General features: G+C 39.8%; 1 protein-coding gene across 1 annotated transcript in view; it reads right to left on the reverse strand.

Annotated features, from left to right (window-relative positions):
• The window catches only part of clocka (clock circadian regulator a), a 166,169-nt gene that overhangs the window by 48,818 nt on the left and 104,155 nt on the right, over window positions 1–13,196 (reverse strand). The window contains exons 12-14 of the mRNA XM_041196182.1: window positions 11,285–11,391; window positions 6,513–6,660; window positions 4,087–4,162 (exon numbers count right to left, since the gene is read on the reverse strand). Coding sequence (XP_041052116.1) covers window positions 4,087–4,162; window positions 6,513–6,660; window positions 11,285–11,391 — 331 coding nt within the window. The remainder of the gene's footprint in view (window positions 1–4,086; window positions 4,163–6,512; window positions 6,661–11,284; window positions 11,392–13,196) is intronic.

The following is a 13,196-nucleotide window of genomic DNA, read 5'->3' on the forward strand; positions in this document are numbered from 1 at the left end:
AGACTCAGACCTGCTCTTGCAGCCCCAGTATTTATATGGCTGGACCAATTCAGTTTTTGGTAATGGGAAATCCCAGGATATTGATAGTGGTAAAATCAGTGATGGTAGTGCCGTTGAATATAATGGGCAGATGGTTAGGTTCTCTCTTGTTGGAGATTGGCACTTATGTGGTGTGAATGTTACTTGCCACTTATCAGCCCAAGCCTGAATGTTATCAAAGCCTTGCTGCCTATGAACATGGACTACTTCAGTATCTGAGGATTCCCAAATCATGTTGAACACTGTGCAATCATCGGCGAACATCTCCACTTTTGACCTTATGATGGGGGAAGGTCATTGATGAAGCAGCTGAACATGGATGGGCCAAGGAGGAACTGGAGGAACCTGGAGGAACTCCTGCACCCATGTCTTGGGACTGAAATGATTGATCTCTAACAACCACAACCACCTTCCTTTATTCTAAGTATGATTCCAACCAGTAGAAAGTTAACCCTCCGATTCCCATTGATCTCTGTTTTTCCAGAGCTCCTTGATGCCACACGGTCAAATGCTGCCTTGATGTCAAGGACAGTCACTCTAATCTCACCTTTTGGGGAGAATTGTCTCCCCGTCGGGGGGGGTTAGAAGGGAGTGGGCGCAGGCAGGCGCATAGCCGATCGCCACCCATGATCGGCTGGGCACCGTCATTTTACATAGGCGGGCCAATTAAGGCCCGCCCAGCGTGACGCGCACCCAGAAGTGCTGTGCGCTCCCTATGCGGATGAAGGGTGTAGGCTGAGTCGGGAGCTGCGCTGTTTCGCGCATGCGTGTCATTTTACGCATCAGCGAGCGGGCCCCGTCCCTGCTCACCGAGCCGAAGATTCTGGCCTTTGAGTTCAACTCTTTCATCCATGTTTGGACCAAGGCTGTAATGAGGTCAGGAATTAAGTGGCCCTGGTGGAACCCAAACTGAGTGTCAGTGAACAGGTTATTGCTGAGTTATTGCTGGTTATTGCTTGATAGCACAGTTGATGATCCCTTCCACCATATTGCTGATGATCCAGAGGAGGCTGATGGGTTGGGAATTGGCCAGGTTGGATTTGTCCTGCTTTCTGTTGACAGGACATACCCAGGGAATTTTCCACATTGCTGGGTAGATGCAGTGTTATTGTTGTTCTGGATCAACTTGGCTAAGGGCGTGGCTAGTTCGGGAGCACAAGTCTTCAGTATATTGCTGGAGTGTTGTGAGGGCCTTTGCAGTATCCCGTGTCTTCAGCCATTTTTTGATATCATGTGGAGTGATTAAAATTTGCTGAAGACTGGCATGTTATGTTGTGGAGCTCAGGAGGAGGCCAAGATGGATTTTCCATTTGGCACGTCTGGCCAAAGATGGTTACAAATGCTTCAGCCTTGTCGTCCACTCTCTTAACCGGTCTGTATTTCTCTGTAGATTCTGTGTCCTGCTCACAGCTTACATTCCCTCCTTGCTTTGTACTGTCAGAAAACTTGGATACCCTACTTTGTTTCTTTGTTTCAGTCACCAATATAGATTGTAAATAGCAGACACTGATCCTTGTGGCACTCCACTATTTACAGACTACCATGTTGAAATGCCCCGTTTATTGAAAATCTCTGCTTCCTGTCCATCAACCAATCCTCCATCTACGTTAATATATTACCCTCAACTCCACGAACTTTTATCTTGCCTATTAACCTTTTGTGAGGTACTTTATTAAATGCCTTTTGGAAATCCAAGTATACCTATGCCCACTTTATCCCCCTTTAGCTACCCTATCAGTTACATCCTCAAAAAACTCTAGTAAATTTGTCAAAACATGATTTCCCTTTTGTAAAACTATGTTGATTCTCTAATCATACTATGATTTTCAGAGTGCAGTGTTAAGACTTCCTTAATAATAGATACCAGCATTTTTGTGATGAGTGATACCAGGCTAACTAGTCTGTAGTCCCCCGTTTTCTCTCTCCCTCCTTTCTTGAGTAATGATATTACATTTCTTAACTTCTAATCTGCCGGAGTCATTCTAGAATCTAGGGAATTTTAGAAAATCATAACCAACATGTCCACTATCTCTGCAGCTGCCCCTTTCAGATCCCTGGGATATAGACAATCAGGTCCTAGGGTTATATTGGCTTCATCCTTTAAGTTTCTCAAATATTTAATTTTTTTATCTGATATTAGTTACTATAAGTTCCTCACTTTTTTTAGTCCTTGTGTACCCTCTATTTCTGGTAAGTAATTTGTGCCTTCTATTGTGAAAACAGACACAAAATATTTGTTCAATGTCTCTGCCATTTCCTCATTCCCCATGATAATTTCTCTTGTCTCTGCCTCTAAGGGACCAATGTTTACTTTAGTTACTTTCCTTTTTGTGTACTTGTAAAAGCTCTTACAAGCTGTTTTTATAGTTCTAGCTAGGTTATGCTCATATTCTATTTATTTGCAATTCTTTGGTCATCTTTTGCGGGTTTCTAAAGCTATCCCTATCCTCAGACTTACTTATATTCTTCACAACATTATAGATCTGTTTTTTAATCTAATATTATCCTCAACTTCCCTAGTAAGCCACTAGTGAATCTTTCTTACAGAGTTTCTATTTTTTAAAATAAGACAATATTTTTGATGAAAATTTTGAAATAGTTCTTTAATAAATGTTTTCCACAGTTAATTTACCTTTTAGTTTATTTGCCCAATCAACCTCGGCCAGACCTCTCCTTATACTTACGTAATTGGCTTTGTTTAAGTTTAAGACTCTTGTTCTGAACTCAAGAATGTCGCTCTCAAACACAATATGGAATTCAATTTTATTATGATCACTTTTTCTCAAAGGATGTTTTATTATGAGGTTACTAATTAACCCTGCCTCATTACATAATTCTAGATCTGAAAGTTTTATTCCTATACAACTCCACAAAGTATTGATCTAGGAAACTGTCACAAAAGCATTCTACAAACTTACCTTCCAGATGACCTTTGCCAATTTGATTTGTAATTCCCCTCTCCTCTGCTTCCTCTCACTCTACTATAATAATTTCACCATATTTGACTCCACCTTCGTTCTCTTACACTTGTACACTCACTCTTATTCCAACCCTCATTTCTCCGCATCTCACATTTTAAATATTGCATACCAATGATTCTGTCATGACGGGCACATTCTCTAAACACCTCTGATTTTTACTAAGCACACTTCCTTCTTTCTTGTAGCAGGAGGTCATGCACTGAGACCAGAGGCTACGATCAGAGGAGGCCAAGAGCATGTGCATGCCATATGTGCTGTGGATGAAAACATGCTGAACATCACACACCTGGAGGGTTTTGCTATACATTACCCTCCCTTTTCTGTTGTAATTCTAACACACCGTATACACATTCAGGATGATAACCAACAGCCACTTCTCTTTCTATTCCCCCATCACACTAAACACTAACCCATGTCCTTCTCCTTCATATGCCTTCCTGAAGATGCACTGTCAATCGATCTGAGCCTACAAATACCAACTCAGATATTATCACACATTCTAGGTTTGGCTAGATGAGGGGTCTTCACATGGTGAATCACCATGTACAAACGCGCAAGAGCTAAGTCAGGAGATAAGATGCAACAGGTGCTAATTCACTACACAGCAAGATTTCATACTAGTTCTGCTGAAGAGGATTTAGATTCTCACTTTGCAGAAAGCTGATGGCCAAATACTAGGAATTGCTTACTTCACTGGGCAGGTGTGTTTCTTTGAACCAAATTAAACTTCAGATTTTTATATATATATTCTAAGTACTATAAAACAAACTTGGTTTGTAGCAATATGTATATTTTCTTGGAATGTACAATTTTTTTAACCTATTTTATCATTGTACCTCTAGTAACATTTGCCTATAGTTCTTTATTAGCAGAATGATCACCTTTTTTCAACAGTCAATTCTCCAAATGCAAGGTATCATTTTTCACAGGTGTAGAACAAAAACAATTTTATGGTTTTGGATTGTAAAAGCAATGATGTGCAAGCATTCTTCAAATTAACTCAGAACTACGAGTGTGCCCACTATTTACCCAGAACACTCATCTGCTGAGTACTCAATTAGTGTACCTTGTCAGCAATAATCTCTGATGGGGACTCTTCTATTCCAAGCTCTCGTCTTCTCTCTGCTCGTACTTCTGCATAACTGCGTGAGAAATGAAAATTTGCAACTGTGTCATAATATCCACATTATATTTCAGCTTCAATATATGCTGTTCCTGAGGCATCTCCCTGATCTAGCTTAAAGATAGGCATCTTCTAAAATTAAAAGCAATCATGCGGTAGGTCATTACAGGCTGAATGTGACCTTCTGGGCTAGTTTCAATCACCTAAGTGGGTCAGAGAGGAATTTCCATGTTATTTTCCCCACTAATTGTACTGGGTTTTAAAATATGTTCTGGCCTGGGAGATGTGGGAGCCTATGGTTTATAATGCATAACCCATCACAATTTTGTTAGACAAGTTAGATGGACCATTAGGTTTTCTCCTGTCTATAATTTTAGGATGATTGTAAAAATTGGATCAGGGCTGTAATGAAGTCAACAGTCAACTGGTCCAGGCAAAATCCAAACTGAGCATCAGTGAACAGGTTATTGCTGAGTGAGTGCTACTTAATAGCAGTGTCGACAAACCTGTTATTACTTTGTTGATGATTGAAAGTAGACTGATGAGCTAGTAACTGAGAGATTGCGTTTTTCCTGCTTTTTGTGGACAGTACATATCCGGGCAATTTTCCCATGATTGGGTAGATGCCAACATTGTAGCCGTTAGGATTTCTTCTACTGATTTAAATAGGCAGACACCAAACACTGATGGCAGATGACAATCTGTGCCAAGAACATGACAATAGAACTATTGCCTCTTTCTTAGTCATTTGTGAACCATCAGCAGAGTTAGTCCTGACTTTAAATTGGTTTAAGTACAGTCCGACTGTCAGAAATGATGTCAAAAGACAGAAACACAAATGCCTTGAAGGAATTTCTGGCACTGACTCACAGATCAGGTCCATCTTCAACCTCAGTTGGTAGCACCCTTGCTTCTCTATCAGAAGATTATGGTTCAAGTCCCACTCCAGGGGCAAAATTTTGCCCTTGGTGGGTGTGCGGGCCCCACTGGCTTGGTGGCAGGCAGGCAGCCAACCCCCGCCACTGAAATGGGGCCCGCTGCTATTTTGCGTGGGCAGGCCAATTAAGGCCCGTCCAGTGGCCTGCCCGATGGGAAGCGCTATGCGCTTTTTGTGCAGGGGGGAGAGGGATTCCCCAAGTGTCAAAGAGCACACTGCTCCCTGAGACAAAGTGCTGTCTCAGGGAGATTATTGACAGTCCAAAAAACTTTAAAAATAGAGTAGTAAAAAAATTATTAACATGTCCCCCTCATGTGACAATGTCACGCGAGATGGGACATGTTAATAAGTATCACATAAAACGTATTAAAATTTTTAAAAATGGACAGGAAACCTCATCCCGCCAGTGGATGAGGTTTCATGCATTATCAGAAGCCCACTGGGACTTCTGGCCTGCCCGCCAGCCTTAAGGCTGGACGGGCTGGTCTTTAATTATCCTGTCAATGGCCTTAATTGGCCATTGACAGGTCAGCGAGCGCACAGCTGATTTCGCTGTCCGCCTGCCTTCCTAAAAATTTAAAAGGACTGGGATGATGTCGGGGGTTCCTCCCGACATCATCCCGCATCATTTTCCCATTGGCGAACGGGCCCCGCCCCCAAATCGCCGACGGGAAAATTCAGGCCCAGGACTTGAGCACAAAAATCACGGCTGAGAAATCTTAGAGGTGCCATCTTTGGATAATACATGGGTGGGTGTAAAAGATCCTACAGCACTATTATGAGGAACAGCATAAAGTGGTCCCTATTGTCCTGGCCAATACTTAACCCTCAATCAAACTGCTGTTTGTAGAGCTTGCTATGCACCACTTGGCCGCTGCATTTTCTACATTACGACACTGACTATACTTCAAAGTGCTTCATTTGCTGTAAAAATCAATTAGAGATGTTCCGTGGTCATGAAAGGCACTGTATAAATGCAAGTCTTTCTTTCTGAGATTGCTGAAGCATGAATATATAATTCTTGGAGGCTTAGAAAAACTTCAAACCTCCAATTGTTAAAGCTAAATATTCTCTAGAGGTTCATCTGCAGGAATAAAATGATTGTGTTGATTACCAGTTGCAAATTGGAAAGGACATTTTTGAAGAACTATCTCAACCCTCCTGAGTACTGAAGCTTAAAAAATGTCAAAGAGATTTAAAATGAGAGGATCATTTTCTCCCAAGAAAAAAATGGGGAGCACTTTCATCAAGTACTCTCACTAGACTTTTCTTCCTCTTTGGTAAATCTTTTTATATGGGACCTGAAATTTAATTGTTCAAATGTTAAAAGTAATTAGGGTGGGACAAATTATAACTTAGTAGGTTTTGATTACAAATAACAATAAAAATACTTGTTGAAGTAGGCTAAATGTATTAGCTGAAGTTCTTTTACCTTACAACAGTATGAGTACAGACAATGAATTCTGGCCTGGAGTTCCACTGATGATAAGTAATGTAATAATGAGTCTGAAGCCACATCCATTGTTGCCCTTTTGTAAGAAATCTGTAGTAGCAAGACCTGCCCTTTCCGTACTGTATTACTAAAATTAAAAAATAAGTCGACACACACAATTACACATTCAAATTGCAAATTTATGATTGTTCATGCATCAACTATTTGATTATTCAATCTTTATATTGTACAATTCAAAATGAAACACGACTTAATGGTAGAATTTAGTCAGTTTTCACTACATTGACTACATTATAAGGTGCTCTTTAGATCTGTCCAAATTTACATACTAATTTATGCTACTGACTGACACAGGAAAATTGAGTGTAAACAGGCTACTTCCATTTGGGTACCCAGAACCCACCAGTAGTCATTCTGGTGGTATCAATGGCAAAAGAAGAAAACATAGGCCTCTTTTAAAAAAAAGGGATGGAAAGGCCAGCAGTTATTGCTCATTCTTAGTTTTCCTGTTTAATGCAACTAAGCATCTTGCTAGGCTACACTGGAAGACAGTTAATAGGATTGGTAGTAGGCCATTCAGCCCACAAGCCTATTTTGTCCTTAAATTTGATCTCGGCTCATATGCAACTTAGCTCTACATCTAGTCAACTTGGTTCGATTACCTTGAAAACCCTTACTTGACAAAAATCTATAAAACTCAGTTTTGAAATTTTCAACTGACCTAAGTTCAATAGGTTTTGTGGGGGAGAATTTCAGATTTCCACCAGCCTTTGTATGAAGAAATACTTTTTAATATCATCCAACATCAACGGTTTAGCTCTAAATTTAAGATTATATTCCCCGTTCAGAGCAAATAGTTTCTCTCTGTCTACCCTAACAAACCCTTCATCTTAATTACCTCAATTAGATCATTCTTTACTATTCTATATTCAAATAAATGCAAGCCTAGTTTATGCAACCTCATAATTTGATCATTTTAGTCCTCGTATTATTCGAGTCAACCACATTGGGGTAGGACAGAGTCAAATGCAGGTGAGAACAGATAAAAATCACAGGTTGGCTTTTAATGACAATTCAACAGATTCCTTACCACTTTTGCTGAAACCAACTTTTGATATCTAGATTTTTAAAAACTAAGTTCAATATTTTCAAACTCAAATTCTCTGGATTATTAGTTGCCATGGAGAATGCACCGCTGATGGTGACTGACAGTTAACTGACAGCTAAATGACAGTTAGCATAGTTTGAAATTTAAAGCAGGCAGCTTGACCCTGATTGGTCAAGGCATTGCCCTGAAGAATAAACCTGCAAATGGCTGTCACTTATTTTGTTTAGCTGAAACAGGCGCAATTACATTTCAAACAATGCTTGGCAGTTAACTGTCAGTCACCATCAGTGGTGCATCTCTATGACAACACCACTTGCCAACCAATCAGCACTCTCTTCACATACAGTATAAATTGTTTTTTCCCCCTTATATCGGTATTCCTGCGAAGCAAGACAAAAACCTTAGACATGTCTCTTTTTTCAGCAATACCTTTCTTTCTCTGGAAATTTGCCCATAAAAAGCTCCATTTCCAATGTTTCTTCTCAGCTCAGAACATTCTAAAGTTATCAAAGGCACTATTTGCTTAGAAGTAATTCATCACGTTGAAAATTTTTCTAACTCCTGATCCAAAAGCATTTTCAGCATGACCATACGACTGCTCTCAAACACTTTAGTATGTCATCTGTACTTTATGTGAACTCCTAGAAAGTCTTGTAAGATTTGGATGTTGCACGTAGCTAAATTAATCGCACCATCCAAAAACTTCCAAATTAATTTCAAGGCCATATAGTTTTCTTTTTGATTCCTCTATCTGTACTGTAATTTAAGATCATCCTAATATTTTCCACCACTCAGTGGTACCTCTTGGCTTGGTTCTTTCCCTAGTCAGTTACTTCTCATGAATGACCTACTCCAGTCAACAGTCATGTTAATGATTCTATTTTTCATTAATCATCTTATTCCTTCTTCATTTATTAATATTCTTGGCCTCACAGACTCCGCTGGCCTTAAATGAAATCCCAAATTTCCTCCTATGCTTAAAATGCTTCCAAGAAGTTTTGTTTTCTCTTTTGCACCAACAACTCATAAAGCTAAGATCCTTTAAAGACTTAATTACTGCTCATCTACTACCTTTCTCACACTCCTGGGCAGGACACAAGAAAAAGAAGATTGTCCAATCAACAATCCTCTCTTTCCTCTAAATATCAACTTCTTCTATTTCAGTGCTCCATCTGCTTTAGCAATGTTGCTGTGGTCAGTCTTTACTGCACTTTATTTTTAGAATTAAACTCTGTCCTATAGTATTTACCATCCTGGATCATTAATGTATTCAAGACCCATCATAATTTCCTCCTTAACTTGCTTGCTAAGTTTTACTTAGTTTTACTGAATGAGTGGCATTTCTTCACTTGTAATGGTTTTGCAAATAGTATTATAACATTTTAAATGTGGTTCTTGAATAAAATTTATAGTATATTTTTTGTTTGGTTCAAATATCTATGTAATTCATTCAAATATAGATAGGAAGAAAAAGCTACCACGCACACACCAATATTCATCCCTACTCACCTCTTTGCCCACACAACTTTCCAGCTCTGCACAAAACGACTCCTACATCCATTTCATTTACTGAGGGTACAACACATCAACTGCAACTACTTATCCAACTCAGTAACACTGTACACTAACGACTTTCCATACCTGTCTAGAGCCCAGACCCATGACATCAATGTCAGGCAGTATTCCACTGTCTCCACTCAAGTGTTGGTACTACAAAATGGCTGTGGTATAGCCAGTGAATCTGTTCAATCGTCCTTACTGTAACAAAATCACAGCAGGAAAGAACATGCATGACAAACTGATCTCATCCTTAGTAACCTCTGTAGTGAGATAGTTTGTTCCTCAATACGGGCAACACAAATAAGCGTTTTTTAAAATCAATTTCACCCAAACAAAATAATGCTTTTAAATTGTAAATACTCCATCAAGGATTTACTGCCCACAAATATATTTGTTTTTATGCTTCTGTTTATATTTTTTACTACTTTATGTTACTTTATCTTAATATCCACTACGCAAATTAGGATGTGATATTTGTCTCCCCTGCATATTCTCATCATGTCTTGCTCTTTCAAAACTTAATACTTTTCAGATTAATATATTTCAGAACTATACTTTACATTTTTCTCTGTAAACACACAAAAAATAGTATTACACCTTTAATCATGAAGTTTGCACTTTAAATCAACTCATAAGTAACTCCACAACAAAATAATCTTGATAGCAGAACCATTGCCATCTATTTTCCAATAATTCACTTACCAACCTACCCAGTAACGTCGCCACAGAAATCAGATTTTTAGTTAGAATTACATGACAAGCATCTAACCCAAAACACACTAATATGAACCCAGCTAATGTTATTTCTGGACAAGCCAGATCCAAGTGTGGAACCCCGGCTTGATAGATCCTAACTTTTAATTTTTGTTTAGAAATGTGGAAGGTGGCTACTGAACAGTCACGAGTCAGCTGATGAACTTTTTGTTAAAAGAATAAAACGTTTAAAGTGCTCCTTCATCCACAACTATACCTTTACAGATATATACAGATTTGTAAGGATAACACAAATTGCAAAAGCTATCTTATACTTTAATGTTCACAGTAAGCCACCCCAAACAGATACTATGGATCTCCCATCAACTCCCCCAGAATGAGGGTCTTGTCACACAGTGAACCAACTGATCTCACTGAATTCAATATTTCACGAGGGTTTCCAATTTCCACCCTCGAAGAACTCACTTTGGAATCCTCTCCCAAACGCTGCTCTCTCTCAGAGGCCTTACACAAAGGTCCACCTCCAGGGTTTTGAACTTTCCTTCCGATGTTACTCTCCCCTAGATCACCACATGCATTCAAGCTTTGCTTTCCATGCACTCTCTCTCAGATACTCAGGTGTGCCAACAGAACACTACTGCTTCACATGCCCACTGTAAGGAGTCACCAACCTTTGGCTGTCTCCTCAGATCATCTGGCTTCTCGCAAGCCTATTTTGCTTTAAGTCTGCATTCTGCAGCTTTCTTCCTTTAAGCTTGGAGCCTTCCTCTGCTTCTCACTCTCAACTTCACTTAACAGGACCTTTTCCTGATTCCTATTCTTTTCCTTTGACTAGAAGGTCTTCTTGGGACTCCTTCTTCATGTCCCACTCCTTGGCTTTGGGACTTCTCTGTTCTTTCGGGATATCTGCTATCTGCAGAGTTCCATCTGCTTTGTCCAGCTTCTCCTGGCTCCTGGTTCCAACTGAACTAAAAAGCTTTTATTCTGTTTCTCCCAGTGTTTGTGGGCCCCCTGTTGCTAGGCAACAGCCCAGTTTTCTGCTTCAAGGGTCATAAAACCTGTTTAAAAATGCAGGTATATGCACAAACCCACAGACTTGCAGGCAGCTTTTAAAATGAAACTAAAACTCAAGATTCGCCCTTTCTTAACACCAATACAGAAACACAACTTAAATTTAAACTTAAAACTAAAACTCATTCCTAACACCCACAAATACAAATAACTTACTTAAACTACCTCTAGTTCCTAACAACACTGTAACCAACACTTCAACTTATCATGGTCAATAATATAGGTAATACGTTATTCTTAAATTAACATAATTAACAATTAACTTTTTGGTACAAATGTATTATCAAAAAATACTTACAGTATTCATGGCATTTTGCCAATTTTTCTAAGTCATCCACATGATAGTAATCATAGCCAGATGTGCCTAGCACTTCAAATGGTAAATAGCCTATTATTGGAGATGCCCTAGATTAAACACAAGGATCAGATAAAAGCTTAACATTTTATGTAAGTGCAAGATTATATTATCCCTTTATCTTGGTATACATATTTTAACTCATCCTTAAAAAGTGTTGTTTCCTTTGTCTCCAACCATCAAAAGAATTAGAACTAATTAGGTGCATAACAGTAATATGCCATATATGTTCTTAAAACATATTAACGAACTGTACTTCTGTTAGTCTATATAAAGATATCAAAATACAGCATGAATTTAATCAGTATATCAACTCAACCTCAGAATACCATGCTTGAAGTGGCTTGGCGATTAAGTTGCCAAAGCACAAGAATCATTTTCCATCTTCATCTTTCACTTCATGCATTTTTCATTGTTTTTAAACCAACTTCTAATGTTCTCTTTTTTCCCCCATTTTAAATTAATTTTGTTTATTCCTAAGATGCACCTTGAATACTTTCTGATTTTTTTCAGAGTGATTGGTTATCAATTGAGGCAACAAGTAGTAATGCCTGCAAAACCAGATTACCAACATGCTTTATAGTCTGAACGACCACATTGTTTTTCATGGGCAGAATATTACACTCGGCATGTGGGCGCGCACCCGACATGCTCGAGCGTAAAATGAAGCGCAATGACATCGGGCATGAGGCCCAACATTATTGCGCAGTCTTGCGATATTTCGCTCGGTGGGCATACACTGGAGTCGGCTGCGCGCCCGCCTACAGCTAAAAAGCTTATTATGGCCACTAGCAATCTAATTAAATTCAAATTTACACTGCCCGTCCAACCTTATGGTTGGCGAGCAAGCGAAAAGGCCAAACGGCCTTTACATTTTTAAGAAACCTCATCCACGAGCGGGATGAGGTTTCCTAAAGCAAATAAACATTAAACAAAAACCTTATTTTTGAATTAAAAACATGTCCCAGCTCCGTGCCTCAGGGAGACTGAAGCACCCTTTCTCACACATGCACGAACGGCGCGCTAGGCCTGGCTCTCCCTCCTCCCCCCGCCCACACAGGCAGCACTCAGCATCGCCGCTCGCGATCCATGATGGACAGGCCTTAATTGGCCTGACTGGCCCCGCCCAGCCCCGCCAAGCACCCCAGCCAAGGGCAAAATCCTGCCCCATATGTATTTATCTTTTTTTCACAGCTAATGACACAGTCAATGCAGTGTCTTTGGCCACAAGCTCCACCCTATCCACCAGTTCCATCCCAATTCCTAGCCACCATCTCAGACTGAATCAGACTATCTGCAATTTTGCCACCATCTCAACCCTTAAATAAGCTTCTGACATAATGGCCAGAATCTTCCAGTTGTCGGGCAGGCTTGGCGGGGGCGAGCAGGAGCGGCCCCGAATTGGACCACCGCCCACGATTGGTCCGTGACCACCATTTCATAGCGTGAATCACGTGCTGCCATGCTCAGTGCTGCCTGTGGCAGGGGGGGCAGGGTGACCATGGAACTTCGCACATACGTGTGGGTGTGTGCAGTAAAAGCTGAAGCTTTTTGAACATAAAAAGTAAAGAATTTTAAAATGTTAATAACATGTCCTCTCATGTGACTCTATCACATAAGCAGGGGCATGTGACAAATTAGTTTGAAAATTTTTTATCCTTTTTTAAATCACTGATTGAAACATGCGGCCCATGGATAAGGTTTTGCAAAAATTCCAAAAGCCGCTTGGTCTTTTCGCCTGCCCACCAACCATAAGGTTAGGCAGGCAGCAAAAAATTTAATTTAATTACAACTTTAATGGCCTTAATAGGCTTGATAATTGTCAGCAGGCGTGTTGTCATCTCCCACGTGCACC

This window comes from Carcharodon carcharias, chromosome 1 (genome assembly GCF_017639515.1).
Source record: "Carcharodon carcharias isolate sCarCar2 chromosome 1, sCarCar2.pri, whole genome shotgun sequence".
NCBI lineage: Eukaryota > Metazoa > Chordata > Chondrichthyes > Lamniformes > Lamnidae > Carcharodon > Carcharodon carcharias.